Source organism: Muscardinus avellanarius (assembly GCF_963383645.1).
Source record: "Muscardinus avellanarius genome assembly, chromosome: 9".
Taxonomy (NCBI): domain Eukaryota; kingdom Metazoa; phylum Chordata; class Mammalia; order Rodentia; family Gliridae; genus Muscardinus; species Muscardinus avellanarius.
Window position 1 is genome coordinate 81633021 of NC_137795.1, and position 22471 is coordinate 81655491.

The window sequence follows — 22471 nt, forward strand, 5'->3', positions numbered from 1 at the left end:
TTTCTTGATAGAGGCAAGACCCCTTTTGCAGCCAGATTCCTTCTCTACCTTTTGGTAACCAACTGTACATCACTCTGTTGAAGATCACTTTGCCCCTACAGGCATCCCCTTGGAAAATATTTAAATTGGCACTAGGCTTGCTATACCTAGTTGCTCTCTATGTTCTACAGAAATATCTATGCATTCTTGTGTTGCTGCTGCTGCTGCTACAGTCAATTTCCAGCAAAGTTTTCTCTCTTACTCTGGCTAATTCATTCTCATTCATATTCTCTCTCTGTCTCTGTCTCTGTCTCTCTCTCTTCTCTCTCTCTCTCTCTCTCTCTCTCTCTCTCTCTCTCTCTCTCTCTCTCTCTTCTCTCTCTCTCTCTCTCTCTCTCTCTCTCTCTCTCTCTCTCTCTCTCTCCCATTTTTTTGAAGGTCTGGGGATGGGACCCAGGGGCATTCAACCTCTGAGCTACACCCCCTGCCCTTTATTTTCATTATTTATTTTGAAACAGTGTCTCACTAACTTGTGGAGGGCCTCGCTACATAGCTGAGGCTGTCTGCGAACCACGATCCTCTGGTCTCAGCCTCCTCAATGCTGGGATTGCAAGCATGTGCCACCATGCTCAGCTTCTCTCTCTCATCTTAAAGCTCATCTGTAGCCACATTGTCTCAGAACAGTTCTCATGGTCCTCAAACACCAACAGACATGTATCCAGATCTCCAGGGGTCTCTTCAAAGGCCTTTTCCCTCAGTTTTACGTAAGGAAAAAGCAACTGCCCCAAGGGGAAGAAAACCACAAAGCATTTGGGAAGCTCAAGTAGAAATCTCTCTCTTCCCATCTCACACGCTTGATGAGACAGGGTTTGCAAAATGGGATCTTGTTTACAGTTTTGCAAATTCTGCATGGGCTGTCCAGACATGGCTTGTAATATGAGGTTTCTTGATAACTGTTTTTTGGGTCAAGTCTCAGGCAATTCAGTTGGCACTGAGATGAAGAGCGTCTACTTACCTTCCTATCAAATATTGATTCACTCACTCCTTGTTTGGATCCTTTTGTAAAGCAGACTGCATTTCTCGGTGTATTGATGAGTCAGATGACAACTTAAGTTTCTTTCTGATCCTGTTTTCATCCTTTAGCTGACATCACATTCCATATTGGTCTCCAGATTCTCACAAGTCTCCCAAAGCTATTGACACCACATTAGCTCTTTGCCATTTATGGATTGATTCATGTTAGCCTATTTCATGACCAATGGAACAGCATTTCCATTCAGAGCAGTGAGAGCCAGCAGCCACTGTAGAGAACATGGCATTATAATTTTGATCTAGGAGCTAGAATCTTGGCCAAATGGCTGCAGAACAGATTTTAAGTTGTAGAATACTGTGTGACTACTACTAATTGCTTCCATCATAAAATATACCACCCATACAGTACTTATCCTCTTTGCAAAAAGATATCCTCTTTGCTCTTGCAAGATCAGAAACATAAGAGCAGTAGCCTAGAAGAGAAAGAAACAATGAACTGGCAGCTGAGCCAGCCCAGGATCACAGTTGGTCACAGAGGCAAACCAGTGGTAGCTAGACCCCCAGAAAATGGGGACATTAAAAGATCACACACAGACCAGGGTGGGTGGGGTGGCTCTTTCAGAAAGGGTTTATTTATTAATGTTTACATAATGTGCCTTCAATTAAGTTTTTTATTTTTGAAGGGGGTATCTGGTTTTCTTTCTCAGCTTTACTGCTCTGAAAGTTCAAAAAGGAAACATCCTCCAGTGATTTCCAGCATAGTCCCGATTAAAAACAGAAGATGTCCTTCCCACATGATCGTATTACACATATCTCCTGCCGTGATGTCAGCTAGTTTATACAATGGTCATGGAATTTGAAAAAACCACAAAAAAGGCTTTTTTAAACCGTCAGCACCAGAATATTGGTTTATCATTATTACTAATAAAAACTATCTTCAATTTGCAAAAGAATGATTTAAGCATATCAGTTAAAATTGCTTCACTTGCTTGACTTGATAGCTTTTGTGTGATCATATGCAAACTGCTTCTTCTTAACACTATTTCTCATATATTCTGTTTGGATGACAAGCACTTATAGGTCTCCCTCATATTTGTACTGATCCCTGAGAAGTGTAACCATTCTTAAATTTTTACAATTGGGCTAAAATACATTTTTAAAGCATGTGTCTTTCCACTTATAATATGGAGTTGATAAGATCATCTTTCTCAATTGACTCCTTACATTGTAAAGTCTCTAGACTTATCCATTGGTTAGGCATAATGGTTGCTCAACTCTCTGTATGTACCTGTTGTGCCTCAGGAAATTGCTGATGCTGATGCTGATACTTTATAATCTTTCTAAATTATCACCCAACATCTTAAATTACCATCAGCTTATTCCAATCAGAAAATCTAAAACTCCTTAGAAAAGATGGTTTTATGATGAATGTAGCAAGCGAGGAAAAAGCTGACTACCAGTCTCATGCAAAACATATCAAAACACAAGCACTCTACTGATAATCATTTTTCGTTTTATGCTCATTTTATGAGCTTGGCAAAAAATAATTGACCATAAAATAATATAAAAAATGAGAAACAGTTGTATTAAAACCATAAGAATTTTGTCTTGGATGATCGTGTTTCTGGTCTTCATTTAAAGTATCCCCACAATAGATTGAAGGATACTTAAGAAAAATTGGTATAATCATTAATGTAAGACCTTGACACTTCTTTGCTTCATGGTTAAAATTCCACAATAGACATAACAAACCTGCGTCAGTGATGTTTTGTTGCCATAGGTGAGATTAAAGGTCTTAGAGCTTCTCTTTTATCTAGCAAGGCACCCAAGGAGACTATGTTGCCACCATGAATCTATAAACAATTTCCCAACTGGTGTACATCACCTTGGACTAAAAAGTTTCTGCTGATTAGAAAAGCAGGTGTTTCACTTTATGGGTGGAAATGGAATTTTGTTTTCCCAATGTTTACGTGGGACAACAAACAAGATCCAGGTAGCTCTTGCCCAAGGTTTTGGATGGTGCCTTTCGTTATGTGACAAACATCAACTAAGAACATGCTAAAACCTGGAACACATTCAACAATATTATCAGCCAAAATGTAGTTGCAGAAGAGACAAATCCATGAACAATTGCAGTGATTATTAATTAGTTTAATCAGTTGTACAGATCTTTTATAATATCTTGCTTTCTGGCAAATGTAAATACAGCTTTGACTCAGTCAACAAAAACCATCTGGCATCGTGACTCAGTAATAATACCAGCAGGTTTCCTTTTATTTGGGCACCATGGGAATAATTTTTTAAAAAGGGAGTTTCAGTTCCTTGCTAAGAGGTTATTTCTCCACTACTTTTTAATCCTATACTCTTTATCAGTTTATCTTAAGCAAATAAAACATTATGTTGTCAAGAAGTAACTTTTTCTTTTTCCTGTAAACTTTAGAAGTTTAACATATAAACATGATGAATAAAAAACTTTAAATTCATCCACCTATAAGATGATTTTTCAGGGAAAAAGAACAAAGGAATCTAATATAGTTAGCTGATATTGAATATCCCAGAATTTAAATATTAGCATAGCTATTTTTACTAAATTACTAGTGAAAATTAATTCAACAGATATTTTTGAGTACCTATTCTATGAAATAATTTTACTAATATATATATATATATATATTGTGGTACTGGGGATGGAACCCAGGGGCATTCTACCTCTGAGCTACACCTCCAGCCCAATTTTTTATTCTTTAGTTTGAAACAGGGCACTGAGTTGCAAAGGCCCTCACTAAGTAGCTGAGGCTTTCCATGAACAGGAATCCTCCTGTCTCAGAGACCACCTTAAAGGGCTCCCATAAGCATCACAAAGTAGCACATCCCCACAGGTGAATGGGTGCCCTAGAATACTCTATTCACTGCCATTTACAAGCTACAGCAATCCTCGACTTCTGCTTATCTTTTTCAGGCCCCTCATAACTCTTAAACAGCCAGTTACCAATTCCTGTTTACATGCTAAGTATTTTTCACGTCTTTACCCTATAGTCTGTTTCAGTTGCCTCAACCTTGTTTATTCTTTTACTTAGTCATCCAACATTTGTTTATTGAGTCCATTTCTTAAGCTAAAAAGCAGTGATGCAAGCCAGGTGTGGTGTTGCCAGCTTGTAATTTCAGCATTTGGGAGGCTGAGACAGGAGGATAGCGGTTTACAGACAGCCTCAGCTACTTAGTGAGGCCCTTTGCAACTCTGTGAGATCCTGTTTCAAAAATAAAGAGTTTAAAAAATGGGGCTGGGGGTGTAGCTGGAGGTAGAATGCCCCTGGGTTCTGTATGCAGTACTGCAAAAAAAAAAAAAAAAAAAAAAAAAAGCAGTGGTACAAAAATAAGTAAGACACATTCTCTACCCACAAGATATTGCTATTAAAGGGTAAGGCATACAAGCCCATATTATGAAACAATGTATTAGGTTGCCTGTTTGAGATATGAAGAGGTTATCATGTCCACACTGAGAAGAATATCTAGCTCAATCTGAGGACTGAGTGAACCTCCCCTTAAGAAAACTACTTTGGTTGGTTACTGAAAGACAAACAGGTCCTACTCAACAAAATGGGGTGATGGCAGAAAGAAGACCATTCCAACCCTGAGGGAAGATGTGTAACTGAAATAAACAGCTGTTCTGATGTAATCACAAGCAGTTCTGAATATTAGAGATTATCTATTTCTAAAGGGGACTGGAAAAAAGAAAGCAAGGGCCAGATTATGGTCATAACTTAGACTTTATCCCATAGGTGATGGAGACCCACTGAAAAGTTTTAAAGAGGAGAATTTTTGTTTCAAAGAGCTAAGACTTAGAGAAGTGGAGAAGATATGAAGAGATGTCAGGTAGATAAGAGATTTTTTTCAGAAGTCAGGTGAGAGATGATAGAGCCCCAGTGATACAGTGACAATAAGCATGAGTCAGGTAAATGAATCCAAGCCCTATTTAAACAACAACAGCAGCAACAATAGCAACAACAACAACAACAACAACAACAATAATAATAATAATAATAATAATAATACTTCTAGGTCTTATCTATGGAATGAGGGAGTATGAGGAATCAAAGATGATCCCTACTTTTCTACTTGGAGAGAGCCAGAATGATGGTGACTGAGACAGAGAATAACTGAAAAAAGATAATAGAGATTATAGAGTGCCAAAATGGTGATCAAGACAGAGAGTAACTAAAAAGGTCCTGACTTAGGGGAAAGATAAGCTTTGGACATGTTGTGTTGGAGATGCCTGTAGGCCATCCAGGTGGCAATCTCTAACAATGGGCAGTAAATATACAAGTATGAAGCTTGAAGGACAGGTTGGGACGTGAGGTAGAGCTTGGAGTCCTCAGTACATGGGTAGTAGTTGCAAACATAAAAATAGATCAAAGTTTGGAGAAATGGAAGCATTTGGATTTAGAGCATTAAAGTTGTTAGAAGAAAACTTTGGCAAGTTATGGTGCCATGGAAAGCCAAAGAGCAAAATTATGTCAGGAGAGACAAAGTCAACATTTGTCACATACGATAGATTCATCTAAGGTAAGAATTTCAAAATACTCATTGTTTTTGGGGAGCATTAAGCAGGCCATTTCTAGTGGGCATTGCAGCACATGCTTTTAACCCTAGTACTTGAAAGGCTAAGACAGGAGGCTCTCAGGTTTGAGGCTAGCTTCAGCAACTTAGCAATACTCAATTTCAAAATTAAAAAATAAAGTGTCAGGTAGGGGGAGTTAGAGGGTATATAGCTCAGAGATAGAATGCCCCTGGGTTCAATTCCTATTATCAAAAAAAAGGTCCTTTCTGACCACCTAAGAATATAGTAAAATTTGGGAAGCAGAAATTAGACTGCCATAAATTGAAGAGATAAAGACAATGAGAAGGTGGGGACTCATAAAGTCTTTTAACAATTAAAAATATCAAAGGGGAAAAGATGCTGAAGAAGAGAAAAGTTCTAGCAATTTTATAAACAGGGAAAAGAATTAATAGCAAGGGTTATATTAAAAAATACAGATAGAGTGATACTGTTAGAGTAATGTCCCTAATAAAAGAAGTAAGGATTAGGTCAAGGTCACTGTGAATAGTCAGTAGGGGCTGGTAAGTGTACACTGTAGGGAAAATGGTCCATCTTCCATATCATTTATTTGCTCAGTGCTCTAGCAATTTTTTTGTCTCAAGTTCTAACTACTTAAATCCACCCTCCATACCCCTACCAGGCAAATGGTTCCTAACTCATTGAATCTGGTGTCATTCTTTAAAATCATTTAATGGCTCAGAACTAAAGGAATGTCATAGAACTTTCACTCCCTGCCACTCCTGTACCTCATGTTTAGGAAATTGTTTCAGGGAGTTCTTTCTGTATAAAATTAATAGATTTCATTCCATCACTGCAAGTGGATTCTAACCTTTCTTTCTGGCTAATTATATTAGAGAGCAAGGCCTAGCCAGAGTAATTCATGGGCTGTGTGAGACCTTGGCCCTATCTTAGATTGTTGGGTACAAAATCCTGTTTTATAGGAAGAACCCCATATTGAATGGTGGTAACATTAAACTAGGGTCTTCTCTTTTAAGAAGGATAATTAAAGGGAAGATGAACAAAGAGAGTGTCAGCCTCTTTATGTTGAACTAGTGTTATGGCTCCATGAGGCAGCTATATATTCCAGCCTTTGCAGAATTATAATCTAAAATATCAGTATGGCTGAGCTGGGCGTGGTGGTACATGCTTGTAATCCCAGTACTTGTGAGGCTGAGACAGAAGGATCACAGGTTTGAAGCCAACCTCAACAGCTTAGTGAAACTCCCAGCAACTTAGTGAGACCCTGTTTCCAAATAAAATATAAAATAGGTCTGGAGGTATAGCCTGGAGGTAGAAGGTCTCTGGTTTCCATCCCCAGTACCACAAAAAATAAAGTAAAATATCATTATGGCTAAGAATGAAAAACTGTCTCCTCACTACTTAATATTCTGTGCAGTAAACACTGTATCTGGGGGGTTACTACCAATCTTAAAAATCAAACTATGACAGATATCAAACTGCCTTGATTAGAATTTCCCACACTATGTTTTAATGTTCTATCATTGTAAAATGGGGTTTGTGGTTTAGAAAATACTATATATGCCTTGATTCCATGAGTTATCAAATTATATTTGTATGTTAGGTGATCCCAAATTCCTGACAGTAAATAAAATCTAACTTTAACCTGGTAGAGTGGTGCATACCTCTAGTCCCAGCTGTTGGGAGGTGGAGGCAGGAGAATTGCTTGAGCCCAGGAGTTTGAGGCCAGATTGAGCTATATAGGAAGGCCTTGTCACAAAATTAATTAATTAGTTAATTAATTAAAATTAAGTTTAGCTTGGTTTGATTCAGTTTTTCCCAGAGTTCTTTATTGATTAAATATGTTTGATGTTTATTTTAATTCACTTTTTATTGGTACATTGTAATTTTACATTATAATGATGTTTATAGTGACAGAAACATACATGCACATAGCACTTGGTATGTTTTGCTCTGGAACTCATCCCACTCCCTCTCACTCGCCATACATATTATTGAGATTGGTATTGATATCTTCATATATGTACATGGCATTATTTGAGCTGTTTCTTTCACCAAGTCTCCTTATCCCCCTCTCTATATTCTCAAATCCCCTTCCATAAACTTTTTTGACTACAGATCACTTACCTTTATTTTTACATCATAAGTTCATTTACAAACATTATTTATAAACATATGTGAATTCAAGAGTTTGATCCATTTTTCAAAATGATTGGTACATCTTAAAACACTCTTTTAAATAGCTGTTAAATGGAAGAACTAAAACATCATCCTTTCTTAAGCTAAGGTGTGCAGCAAATCAAATCCAAAGTATAAAACCATCACAATTAGTAACTATAGTTTGTTTTCTACTGTTGCCAAGTCTTCCCTGGGCTCTCACAGTAGCTACTAGGGACCAGAAAGCCCATGAACCTCCAGATGTTTGTACCAACAGGAAAGGTACAGAGTCTAAAGAAGAAATTAAATGATGACCCTACACCATGTTCTTTTTTCCCCCACAACCTTGTTCCTCTGTATGTTCTACTTTCTTCTTATTAAGAACAACTATTAACTTCCCACTAAATATACTTTGGGAAAATGGGTACAGACAATAAGTTCCAAGATCATACATGGAATGCAGACTGAATGTGGTAGACCAACCATAATAGAAGACCATTTGTCTTCTATTCTATTTAAATACCCATGGAAAAGACTCTAAAGACAGAAAATTATCTCCCCCACAAAAAAACAGAATAATAAATAAGCATAATTGACAAGAAATCTGAATTGATTTTCCTAAATGTAACTTAAGCAGCAAAGGAAGCTACAATTTAGAGTACTTAGAAGAAATATGAACTGGAGGTGAGGCATACTTGCCCATTGATGCCCTGAATGACTTCTAGCCAGAAATTGACTGTGGTCTCTGCAGCCAAAAGCCTCTATCCATCCATGCAGTATATATCAGAATTGAGCTGCAGAGTCTGGACTCAGAGACACAGATATAATAAGGAAGAAATCAATCTGGAAGCATAATATAGAAAGTAAACGTAAAGTTGGCACCTGTAAGGTAGGTAGAACTTAGACTTCTCCCCAGAGCCCCTAGAATGCAGGAGACAGGAGGATGGAGAGTTCTTCTGATCAGAGGTCAAGAATAACCCTTGAAGAAGCCAGACTTGGGCCAAGCAAATCCCTACAGTGAGGCCAGAAGTTGAAAACGTTGATTCACACAAATTGTTTCCAAGTGACATTTTGGTGCCTTATTCTCAAATACAAGTTTTGAATCTGAGAGAGACAGAATGAAACAAATACCTGTGAGTTAACATTAAACAGATTTAATGACCCAAGAGGTAGATGGAGGAAGAGCAAGGTACTTGGTTTATAATCAATCAGAATCATGAAGGTCATTCAAGTAATATTAAAAAGTTCAGTGACATAAATATTTAACCACTTGGGGGAATTTGTCTCTGGAGAACTGCAGAGACATGCAAGAGAGTGGTCTCTAGCCCCTAATAAGTAATTCTCCACTTCAAAACAGAATTTGTCCCCATAGCCAAAGCTGAGCTCCATCTAGAAGCAATAATTAAAGAGGATCAGCTGTTATAATAATAAGGGTTGGGGATTACAGGTGTAAGGTAAGAGATGGACAAAATACTCATTGCAAATCTGAAACCCAAAAAAAGAACAAAACTCATTCCTTAAAGACATTTCAGTTGTGTCCCCTAATACTCAGCATCTTTGGCCCATTCAAAAATTGGACTGCCTTCAATCAAAACATAGCTTGTTTCATGTGGCCAAAATTAAATATTTGGGAGAAAGGGTGAAATGAAAGAATTCCTTATTATCTGTCAAAACTGCATGATGTTCTTTATAACTCCTTATAAATTATAAAGACTGGCTTTTAGTTATGGTTGCTTTATTTTTATTCCATTTTTTGTGAATTTTTAGGCTACTTTTTCAGCTGGTCATAATTTTGTAACTGAATCCTGGATTGAATGCCGATTTGCACAATAACTACATCAACTCTAAAGTCTTTCAATAGCATACATTCATCTTCAAAGACCTTAGCGTATGCATCTGGTCAATCTCATGTTTTTCCAGTCTTATCCATTCCCTTCATTCTTCTTCAGACGCCACTGGTGGTCATGGCACACATTTGTAATCAGTTCATCCCTCTAATCCAGTCTAGGGAGATTCTGGAACACTTGCACCAAGAAAATTGTTTTCTATTTTGTTCTGTGGATCTGGAACCACATCAGAAGTTCCTTCGGGTTATTCAGGTCAAGATCGGTTTTAGGAAAGGTATTTGCTCGTAATCTGCCTGACGCTTTTCCAGTTCACAACGCCTGCCTTTCTGTTCTGGCTTTTGGAAAATTCAAAGTTATTTTGGATGCAGCTATTAATTGCCACAGTAATACACTCATTCTGATGAACATTTATGTGAAGTCAATTTTGAGGATTGAAGTTACACACATTTAATAGTAAAAGTTACGATGTTAGTTTGATTGTATCATTTGTAACAATTTTTTACTTTTTTTGGAGGGTCTTAACAAGAGTCATTGGCAAAAAAACAGTCAAGATAAATTGTGGCTTTATGTGTCTTCTAAAATATCTGTGTGCCTGTTTGTAATTACATGGAGATGTGGAAAGATGTATAATCATAAACTGAGAAATCCCTAATATACAAGAAGCTTATTTTTAAAAGGACACAATACTTTTACTCTCCAAAGCATAGAATGTCCATTCCTGTTATACTTAATTACAGAAAAATAAAAAGTGTGATCACTTACACTTCCTATATATTTACAGTAGTTGATCCCGGCTCCCAAATTAAACCATCCTAATTTCTATAGTAGACATTTTCAAATATAAATTGTTTTTGAAACACTGTGATTTTGCTTGAGAGTCTATACATGTAAATTCATCTAAATTTTAACATTGCTATGAGAAAAAAATATAAAACTTAGAATAAATAATAAGACTTTATTACATAGAACCAAGGTGATGTAATAAGTTATACACTATAGTTGCCAATTGTCCTTTACTATCTCTCCTTTCTTTCTTTTTCTGTTTCTTTCATTTTTCTTTTCTTTTTCTTTTTTTCTTCTTTGTACTAGGATACTGGAAATTAAATCCAGGAGGATTCTGCCTCTGAGTTAGATCCTCCAGCCCTTTTTATTGTTGTTGTTGTTGTTGTTATTGTTTTGAAACAGAACCTCACTAAGTTGCTGAGGGTCTTAGTTGCTGAAGCTGGCTTCAAACTTGCAGTTCTCTTGGTCTCAGCCTTCCAAGTACTGAGATTACAGATATGCAGCAACATACCCAGCTCTTTTCTAAATCTTAAATATAACACAACATAGTAAAGTAAAAAAAAGGTAAAGGGAAAGAATTAGTATGGCCTAGAGTTGCAAAAAATGTCATCTAACATTCATATTTAAACAATGTCAATGTATTATTAATCATACCTAATGGTTCCTTTCTTCTCTAGGTACATATATCTCTTTTTTAGTGGCCAAATCATCTGCACCCAAACTGAGGGAAGTATTTGTTTCAAACTGTTAATATTTATTTTTGTTGGAGGTGACCACTACTAACAAATATTTGGAGCTTTCTATCTCTGTTTCTCAGCTTGAATCTTCTAAGAGCTCCTTTTTTATTATTTATTATTATCATCATTATATCCCAAACGTAGTCTAACATTTGTAGCACTAGGGGATTTCTTTCAAACCTACTTTCCAGTTGACACTTCAGTTGGATTTTAACAACCCCAAATGGTCCTCTGATTTTGGGAAAGACCCAAATGGGCGCATGTCCATACAAGATCAAAGGAAAGAAGCAATTTTCTCTTTACTGTACAGGTATCAAACATCTTTCACTGGCACACATTTCCAGACCTTAAAAATGTAGCTAATTCATTTTCCTTCACTTTAGAGCCTATAAACGTAGGTAAAATAAGATTATATGTTGAAATTCACAGAGAGCAATTTGACAGCAATGCTGGGTACTGATTTTTACAAATAAGTTCAAAGACATAATACCCTGTAAACAGATTATCCTGTCCACCATAAATTAGCACTAAGTCTCCTTAATGTACTAAGGAACTATTCATTACATGGAAACAACATGGTGCCTGACCTTGCCCAGAAAGTCTCAGACAATGTCTTTGAAGTCACTTCATTCTTGTTCTTACTTCAAGCATCTTAGACATGTGTCTTTATATAGTCCCTGTGAGGGTAGGGACCATATCTGAATTACTCCATGTGTTTCCTAACGCAGAAACTCTGCAGGTTAAAAGATGGATATTAGATGGAAGAAATTGTTCAGTTTTTATTTTACAAGGTACAGCTGCTTTGTTGTTGTTTCCTTTTTTAATTACAAAAGGATCACCTGACTATTTGCCCACTGGAAACATTTAAAAATAAATAGACACAACAAAAAACAAAATGTTCTCCCTTCTCCCTTGAAGACTATGCAGTTTGGTATACAGCTCCATTTTAAATCCACATTCTTGATTTTAATCCTATGAGATTAAATGTATTGGGCTGTCAACATCTATGGTCACTGGATTTGCATAACACTGGGCTCTATTAAGAACTACCTTGCTTGTGTTTTGGCACACCCCTGTAATCCCAGTACTTAGTTGACTGAGACAGAAGGATTGCAGGTTTGAAGGCAGCCTCCACAAAGTAGCAAAACTCTCAGCAATTTAGGAAAACCCTGTTTCAAAACAAACAACAAAAAATGGCTGGGGTGTAGCTTGGAGGTAAAACGCCTCTGAGTTCTACCAAGAAAAAAAAAAGAACTACGTTATTTCCCTATAAACATAAGCATTTTAGGGAACAGTAGTAGCTAATAAAATGCAATTTTAACTGTAGTACAGACATTATATTCTGTGTTATCTCACTATTGAATTCTGCTTATACATAGCCTTTAACTCATATTTTGCCATCAAGTGTACAAGAAAGCATATCTGTTTGCTCCCCACAAACAAATTTGAAATCTTAATCTAGGCAGGAACATACTAATACAAGGTAAAATATACTTGCCAATTTAACAAAAATTTAACAAAAATGTATTGAACATGTGATATATATCAGCTTTTGTACTGAACTCTTTGTGTTAAGAGAGATACATAGATACCTTGAAACAATGCCTTGCCCCATTTACTTTGATTTGCTCTGTGATGGAACTCTCCAAAGTAGTATGGGTCCTCCCCAGCAGACCTTTATATACACTTTGGACAAGCCTGCTCCAGTGGGCAAAAAGTCCTTGTTGCTTCTCTGAGCACATGCATACTGCAGCTGCCCCAGCACTATCCACAGAGCTCCTCCCACACTCACCAGACACCTTCCCTCAGTTCTCCTTGGAGATGTACTGTTCTTTTGTGTATTCTCAGTCACAAGTTTGCCAAAGCTTGGGCTCCAAGGAACTATACTTGTTTGGTGAAATGCCTCTTTCAGCATTTACTTATAGTTGCTTGGCTGATCATGAAACTCAGGTAACCTTGTCTTTTAGAGATGAGGCATGGCGACTTGCATCAGAAGCTGAGTAGAAGCCAGGTGTGGTGGTGCACACTTGTAATCCCAGGTTTTGGGAGGCTGAGACAGAAGGATCACAGTTCACAGTCAGCCGCGGCTACTTAGTGAGGCCCTCTGCAATTCAGTGAGACCTTGTTTCAAAATAAAGAATAAAAATAGGGCTGGGGTTGTAGCTCAGAGGTAGAATGCCCCTGGGTTCTGGGTTCTATCCCCAGTACCACAAAAAAATAAAAATAAATAAATTAAAAAAAAAATAGTAGAAGACACAGGTTAGGTTTTTTCACAGGAGGCCCCTCAGCCCTCACAACTAGATGAAACAAGGCAGCAGTGCCTGCCCATCAGTGTATACACAGGTCACTGCAACCCTTGGTCCAAACTTGGGATGCTCCCCCAATCATAGTCTTCCATCCACATGTTTTCTTCTGCTCTTGGGAGATTCTAAATGACTCCAAGAGTGACTGACCAAATCCATTATGTATAAACCCTGCTAATAAATAGGAGAATAGCAGAATTAGAAATGCACCCAAGGCGTTGGTGGATGGCAACACTGAAGAGATGTTAGAGGAAGCTCTCTCTGGATGGCACCAGTGCAGGATGAGCAGAAGGAAGACTGGGATGGAAGAGTGGTATTGCTAAAGTGGCAACCTGCTACACTTGGGATCTAGAAATCATGAGCCTTGGCTGGAGGTGTAGCTTAGTGGCAGAGGGTATACTCAGCATTCACAAGGTGCTGTGTTCAATCACTAGCACCAAAGGGGAAATAAAAAGAAAAAAATTGAAACAACTAAAACAATAACAAAGACAGTAATCCATTGTTAGATAAACGTTCCCATCAGCAGCCTCTTTTCCCCCCTCATCTCCCACCCCACATACCCTGGAGAGGGTTTCGGAGGAAAGAAGAAGACAGCAAAGTCCTCCTGCCAAAGCAAGGTTTCCATTTTGGTAAGAAAACTGGGAACCTTCCCTGGTAATGGTGACCATCTAAGCGACTTTGTTTACTATAGAAAAGAGGTTTCCAAAGGAAGGACTAAGAAGTGTAAGAGCTGGGAAGTTATCAGAAACCAGAGAGGAAACACAGAGTTTGTGATAACTAATTCTCCTCCCATACTTTGATGGGATGGTCGAATAATAGTGTCACAGTGGTAGGTTCGACTCATATTGATGAGTGAATTGAAGTGGTATTGAGGTCCCCTCATCACTGCTTTTTATCCTTCTCAAGTAGTCTTGACTTTTTCTATATTTACTCTTTAAGATGCATTTTAGAACTTGTCATGTTCCTCCAAAATCCTGCTGTTTACCATGAGACTAGCAAGTTAGTCAATTTAGGAAGCTTAGACATGGTATGTCTTTCCATTTGTTTGTTGGTGGTGGGGTTGGTTTTAATTGTTGAGGTACTAGGAATTGAACCCAGGAATGTTAGGCAAGTGCTCTGGGTTCCATCCCCAGTACCATAAAAAATATATATATCCCTGGATTTAAGTCCCAACAGCACTTTGGAAGAATTTTTATACCTATATTTTGACAAATCAAAATAGAAATGATTCTTATTATAGATGTGCCAGCTTTCAGAATTTGATACTAAGGTGACATCCACCTAATAAAGGAGGTAGGAAACATCATTTTGAGTATTTCCTGTAAAACTGCTTTCAAAAGAAACCAATTGAATTAACTCTTGTTTGGCCAATCACCAGCATGAGCCTGTAGGAATCCTTCTCAAATAGCATAATAGGAGGATTAGTACTTCAGGAGGATTTATCTTAGCCCTCAGAAACTGGGGAAGAACCCATCATCCCATCTTTCTTTCCTAGAGCTAAGTGATTGCTAAAAACAAAAGTTCATTATCACCCTTTCCATTGAGATCTGGTGAACTATCGGCACTATTTATTTATTTATTTATTTATTTATTTATTTATTGGTGGCACTGGGGTTCCTGGAAGCCCTTATACCTCCGGGCTACACTCCCAGACCTATTTTATACTTTTTTTATTTTTGGAAACAGGGTCTCTTAAGCCAGCGCGGCTGGTTTCGAACCTGTGCGATCCTCCTGTCTCTGCCTCCCAAGTGCAGGGATTACAAGCGTGCGCCACCACACCCGGCCTCAGTATTACTTTTGAGTAAGAGCTGTGTACTTCAACAAATGCACTGAAGAGATGTGTTTTTGGATATCCAATTTTAAGATTGCTGCAAAGACCTGCACTCTTGTTATTCACCATATGAAAGGCAACATTAAATTCAATCCTGAAATCACACAGCATATTAAAATAACATATAAACATCTATAACTTTTTTTATTGTGATGGACCTTTTTCTATTTTACTGTAATTAGCATTTAGGCAATTACAAAATGGTAGAAAATCAGAAAAAATTATATAAGCAAAATTGACTTTATTTTGACTTCAGAACACTGGAATAATATTAAGGTTGAATGTTATGTATATGCCTAAGTGTTTCCTTAAATAAACTTCCAGAAGACTGTTCACTAATCTTGAGTACAAACCTCCTTTAAGATGAAAAAAACCTTCAGAAGAAACATTGCTGCACCTTTTGTTTTTCTTGCAGTACTGGGATGGAACCCGGGGCATTCGACCTCAGAGCTACACCCGCAGCTCTATTTTTTTCTTCATTTTGAAACAGGGTCATACTGAGTTGCAAAGGGCCTCACTAAGTAGCTGAGGCTGATCATGAACCAGGATCCTCCTGTCTCAGCCTCCCAAAGGCTGGGATTACAAGCGTGTGCCACCATGCCTGGCTTGCTGCACCTTTTAATACTACAGCATGTGTATGATCAAATGGGCTGGAAGAAACTGAGCAAAATAGAAAATTACAACCTTAGGATCTAGAGTATCAATCAATGGTTAACTGCAAGCTAAGCTCTAAGTTACAATCCACCAGGACTCCTTACCACAGCTTGCTGATTTCACTACCCTTCCTGAGTTCCTTGATCCAAGGGCCTACCCAGGAAAAACCAAACCTCCAACAGAAAAAAGATTTATTTCCTTGGGGTTAGCAAGGTATAATTGGCTTAAAACACGTTATTGTTAACATTTTTTCTTTGAAATACTAATAGCTTCAAATTTAATGGTTATAAAGTGTTGCACATTGATTGTGTTAAAGGAAAAAGTCAACACCAAAACTTTCAAGAGTCAAGAATGGTGGTGCATGATTATAATCCCAGTACTTGGGAGGCTGAGACAGAAGGACCATAGGTTCAAGACCAGCCTCAACAACTTAATGAGACACTTAGCAACTTAGTGAGATCTTGTCTCAAAATAAAAAATAAAAAATAGAGGACTGGAGATGTAACTCAGACAGAGGTAGAATGCCTCTGGGTTCAATCCTGAGTACCAGAAAATAAGTTATATAATACATCTTAAATCACCCAAAATCCTTCCACCAAAACATCACTACTATTAACATTTTGAAGTAGAGCTTTATAGATTTCTTATTCAAAAAATTTCTCTAAAATGTTTGCATAACTTATAATATAACTAAAAATATTTATCTCCCAAATGGACATTATGATTTTTCCCAATTATTTCATTATTTTGAAATTGTTTTCATTATGTCTCTTACATGGAACCAAAAAAAAAAATGTACCTAAAAATCATTACATAGTACTCAAATTAATAAAAATAAATACATATGAGCTAAGTTTACTTTTATTAGTTGTCAGCAATAGTATTATATCTAAGAATTGACAGAAGATGATGTTTTCCAATTGTATTGACTCATGAAATTTATGATTTGTTATTCATTTGTAAAGAAAATATTCTCTCTCCTTTTTTTCCTCACCCTCCGCTGAGTCTTTTGGTCCCTGCCTTATTCCTCTGAGTCCTTGGTGCTGACAACCTGAGTTCTATTAGCCCAGGATTAAAGCTGACAGTTATAGAACTCTACCAAGACAACTTTTTATAAAATCTACAAATAAAGCATAAATGCAGCCTCTTTGTTTATATATGTGAGTTTATGTATATGTTCATAAAATGTCCTTGAATCCCATCACAAAGAAACCATTAATCAATGGGAAAGAACTGAGTGTGTAGGGTAAGAAGCTGAGAATGGGAGGAAACTTGGTCTTTTTATAATTTATGAATGCTTTACAATAGGACTTGTGCAAAAGAAATTTAAGACAAGCTATAGCTCCATAGATATCAACGAATATGTAAAATTATTAGCTTACTAAAGCATAAGCTACTTCTAACACTCTTTAACATACTAAGTGCCCAGAGAAATAAAACCATTAATTGCCACTGGATCTGTCACCTTATGGATCTGCAGTAGGATTCTTTTTCTCTCTGAAAATAGTTTTAGTTGCCACTCTATAGAAGGGTGCCATGACAAATTTAGAGTACCAAGAATGAATCAACAGCCTGTTGAAGATAAAACAACATTTCTACTTTGGTGTTATGTCAAACTGCATGTTAGTACATGTGGCCTAAATACACATGTGCACACAGATGCACACACACACAGCAGTGTGGCAGAGACATTGTGACAGTTCCTTAGTTGCATTGGGAACACTACCTGGAGGTAAGAAAAATGACAAGAAGAATTCTAATTTCAGTCTTGGTCTCTTTTGAAACATAAGTTACTCTGGTTCTTGATTATGTAAAGCATATACATGCCCTTTGGGCAACATCTGTGTGGCAGAAATGCAGTTCAAGTATGAGACTTCGTTACAGTGTTCTGTGCAAGGCTCAAATGTCTTTGATTCCGCCTCACTGTTTTCTTGTTCTTTGTTCGCAGGTAGTGAAATCAGAGTTATCCAAAGAACACCACTTCCTTAAGATGAAAAGTTCAAAGAATCATATCGTGGGAAAATATTTCAGCAATCAAAGCAAACTGAAACAAGACTCTGTAACAAATTTTCAATCGCCATATCATGTCAGAGGTCCAATAAATCAGGTTTGCTCTGAAATCCTTCTTAGCAGGATGTGTGCTAGTAAAAGAAACGCGTAGGCTCCCGGAAGAAAAGCTGTATTTGGAGTTCGAGACAAGCCTTACACCTGGACAACGGTCTAGAAACCAATGTCCTGCACGTGTATTTTGGAGTGACTATGTACTCGTGCACCTCAGCACTACATGCACATCAATGCACACTTAGGTTTAAACAAAGGCGCACTAATGCTTTTTTCTATAGCTTTACGAAGTCAAGATGTGAACTTGAACAATTAATTGGGTTCAGAGTGAACGACAGAGCTAGAAAAGGATTACTTGAAATATGATCGTTAACTAGGACCACTGTGGCCAGGTATTGCTTTGTGATAATAAAAAGGGATGTAGACACTTGAATCATATGGGAAATAAGATAACGCTCTTCGGTATTGCATTAACTTCTGTATAGGTGCATTGATAGTAAAAAGGCAAAGAAGCAACAGTTACATTCCACTTGCAAGTAGAGATTATGTGTATAATCTTTATCAGGAGAAAATGTGGCATTTAGGGTGGCTTATTGTGTGGATCTAATGCTTATGAAAAACATTTTATAACTGAAAGAAAAAGAACAAGAATGTTATTCTACAAGAGAATTTGAAGAGATTCTATGAGACATGCAGGAAGTAAAATATTTTATAGTTTAAAACACCAATATATTTAACTCTACACTCTTTGTGTTTTTCATAAAAAATCCTTCTCGTCCTGTTTGTGAACTTAGATGGGTAACTGCAGTCTCAACTGATGAAATACATACTTTAAGACAAGGAACAAACTATAGCTTCTCATGTATTACTTTATTATGTTTCATTGATAAGGAAAGCCTTTGTTTGCCATTATAGACCAATGTACTTTAGATTATAATTACATTTTGTGTAAATAAAAAAGATTATGTATTCTCTAATGCATAAGCATAAAGCATTTGGATAAATATGCCCACAAGTAGTTATATTTTAATAGTACCTATATTTTTATTATCTTGAACAACTTTTTCTAATCTAAATTTAGAGTAGAGCATAAAATTATTTTTATTAAATGATGGCAAACATAAAAAACATACTAAATTATAGTATCTTAAAATTTTCTCTTCTGTATATTTTAGGTTTCAAATGGTAAATTTCTTTATTATTCCAATATTTTGTTGTGAGATAGCATCTCATCGTTATGATGACTTTTAAAAGATTATTTTGTTGGGGAAAAAGCTAAGAGAGTTAATTCAATTATAGATGAAATTACTAAATGCACAAATACCTCAATTTCATTACCATACAGATATGAAACTATTTTGATTGATCAATTCTTTAGTAAGAATATCCACCTCCCTCAAATACTCTATTTTTATATGTATATTTTTATAAGAATTTAAATATAAATTTATATTTAACTGCCTTAAATTATATTTAAATGCAAATATCACTTGATATAACCAATACATGTAGGCATTTTTTAGAAGCTAGACTTTTTAAAACAATGGTACAGAATTAACTTTAAGATGAAAGATTTTTCTGGTATCTGCACCCATATGCAAGCATCATTTTGAGGTTTTCAAAGACTTTTAATAAAAAAAATTACCAACTTATGCAGCTGCTCTATCATGTTTTAATGTATTGTATGTTCTATCACAATGTGACTGTTTCTATATTACTGTCAACCTAACCACAATATTTACTTGACTGAGGTTAGTCTGGTATTTACCTCTTCACTATTGAAATAATAATGGATTTTAGAAACAATTGTAATATTATTAATAAATGTCTTACAAGTAATAATCTGTGTTCAGAGAGTATCTTTTTTATTTTTCTTCGTACTAGAGGAACTATACAAAGGGTAATCACTTGGCAGGGATATTATCACATGGGTTCAAGTATTAGAGTGTTATTATTAACAAAATTAACTATCTAGATCCTCCCAACACTGATATGCTCTAAGTGTATGATCAGATGAACTCTCTGGTGTACAAAGACCAAAGCTTTTGAATATAGTGTCACAACAAGTTTTTTAAGATAAGGCACTGAAATTTTAGGAAGTACTTTAATTATGCTGTTATGGTTTAGATGTGGAACCCCCCCCCAAGAAGATTTGGTTCTCTATGTTCAGAGGGGGATTTTGAGAAGTGATTGTATCATGAGGATTCTAATCTCATAAATGATTAATGAATTTATAGCTGAATGAACTATTATTGGGAGCTGGTAGAAACTGTGAGGAGTGGGGCTTAGTTGAAGGGAGTGGGTTTCTGGGAGCATGCCCTCCTTGGGGACTCCATCTTATCCCTGCACATATATCCTCTCATCTTACCTTATCTTATCTTCCTTTTCTCTTTCTCTCTCTCTCTCTCTCTCTCTCTCTCTCTCTCTCTCTCTCTCTCTCTCTCTCTCTCTCTCTCTCTCTCTCCCCACCCACCTCTCTGCTTCCAAAGCTACCATGAAGTGAACAGCTTTGTTCTACCACTCTCTTCCACTATAATTTACTCCCTCATCACAAACCCAAAAACAATGGAGCCCGCTAACAGTGGACTGAAACCATGAGCCAAGATAGATCTCTTCCCTCCTTAAATTGTTTTTCCCAGGTATCTTGTCACAACAGTGAAAAACAAACACACACTCCTTAATTGAAGAAACTACATTTATTTTACTTTGGGCAAATAGATGTGTGTGTGTGTGTGTGTGTGTGTGTGTGTGTGTGTATTGTGTAATGTACATACACATACCTTGTCTATATTTAGCAAGTTTCTAATTTGAGTGGGAGAAAAACAGGTGTTTTTAACATATTTTTAGGTGTGAAAGTTACAGGAAATGTATTGTTTTGTAAGAATTGATTGGTATCCAATCTAAACTAAACACTTATAGTATTAAAAGTCAAGAATAACTGCATAAATATTTTCAAATATTCCTGTTGACATTGTGGGGGGGTGCCTGTGTCTGCCTGTGTACTTAAAGACACAGTATACTATTTGCCTGTGGACAAATAATATGCCATACAGACATTTGAAAAAGAAGGGTTCACCATTTGCTGGTTTGGTTCTCATTTGGGTCATTCAATCTTTCTCTTATTAGGTGTCTAAGTGCCCCTACAGTTTTCTTTACAGAACAATGATTCATTCTTAGAAAATGTTGGGAGAAATTACTGGAATTAGCTCCAGGGAAATTTATGGAGAAAAAAAAAACACATGATGCTATTCTACATCTACATCTAAAGTTTCTAAGAAGAAATACAGAAATGGGTCAAAATTTAAATTATCCTATAAGAGTTATTTCAAGGCTGTAAGGCTTTTTTAATTTAATTTTTTATTGGTGTGTTGTATTTATACATCATAATGGGGTAAAAAAAAAACTTGTGTGGGCATAAATGCACACATCACCCAGCCAGCCCCCACCCAGTCCCCACCTCACTCCCTCCCCATCCCTCCCTCCCATGCTTGGTTTAGTGGTTGACTTCTATATGAATAAGTACATCATGCGCTTTAAAGCGTTTCCCTCTCCTCACCTCCCATCCCCACAGTTAGGTTGTCTTATTTGCTCCTCTATAGTAATAAGGTTAAGAGTCTAGAGAGATAATCAGAATTAAGATCTTAAATATTGTCTTAAGGTCCCCCTTTCATTTAAGCAAATGCTAAAACAAATCACGGGCATCTAAATTTTTCTCTAAATTTTTATCTTATAAAAATACTTAAAAATCATCAGAATCAATGACTAGGACTATTAAACAAATGTAACTGAGTAAGTTAACATGAGCAGATAATTAAAAAACATGGATACCAGTACAAAATAACACTATAGCAAATTCCTCCATTTTGGATCAAGGAAATAATTGCTCTGAAAAAAATGCTTATTTTTACTGAGTATTTAAAATTCAAACAATTTCAATTACTCATAAAAATAAAGGCATTTTTGGCAGATCATTTCTGTTTAAGGGGATGAACCAGAAATGGTCAGAAACCCCCAAAGAAATGGTCAGAAACCTACAAAAGACAACAGAATACTGAGGGTGCTACAGACTCGATTTTGTATTTGGCAAGGCTTCCAAGGTTGCATACTGTCAAGGAGACTTTATCATGTTTTTATGGCTGCAGTAACTTCTATTATCCATATTTATTGTACGATTTATTCCCTAGGTATAAGGGGCTGTAGGTTCTCTTTTTTCCTAGCAGATATGGGCCATATAGTCCTTTTAAAATGGTGCTATGCTTGTTTTCTTTCTGTTCACTGCAATAGAAGAATTCTTTTATGACTCTCTTAATAATCAGATCACTATGCTTTCCCATTCATTATGAAATTGAAATATTCTTAAAACTTATTAAGACTATAATCTGAAAGTCTGTTTGCAATATAAATCGACATAATTACTTAAGCCCATACAATAGTAAGAACAAAATACCCACACTTAGAACAAACACTATCAAAGGATTCCTATGGGGTGATAATATTTCCTAGATTAGAGT

General features: G+C 36.5%; 1 protein-coding gene across 1 annotated transcript in view; it reads left to right on the top strand.

Moving 5' to 3' along the window:
* Nucleotides 1–18060, top strand: part of CPED1 (cadherin like and PC-esterase domain containing 1) — a gene marked incomplete at both ends in the record, with an annotated part of 287330 nt that extends 269270 nt beyond the window's left edge. The window contains one exon of the mRNA XM_080701788.1: nt 17848–18060. Coding sequence (XP_080557914.1) covers nt 17848–18060 — 213 coding nt within the window. The remainder of the gene's footprint in view (nt 1–17847) is intronic.
* Between the last annotated feature and the right edge of the window lie 4411 nt (nt 18061–22471).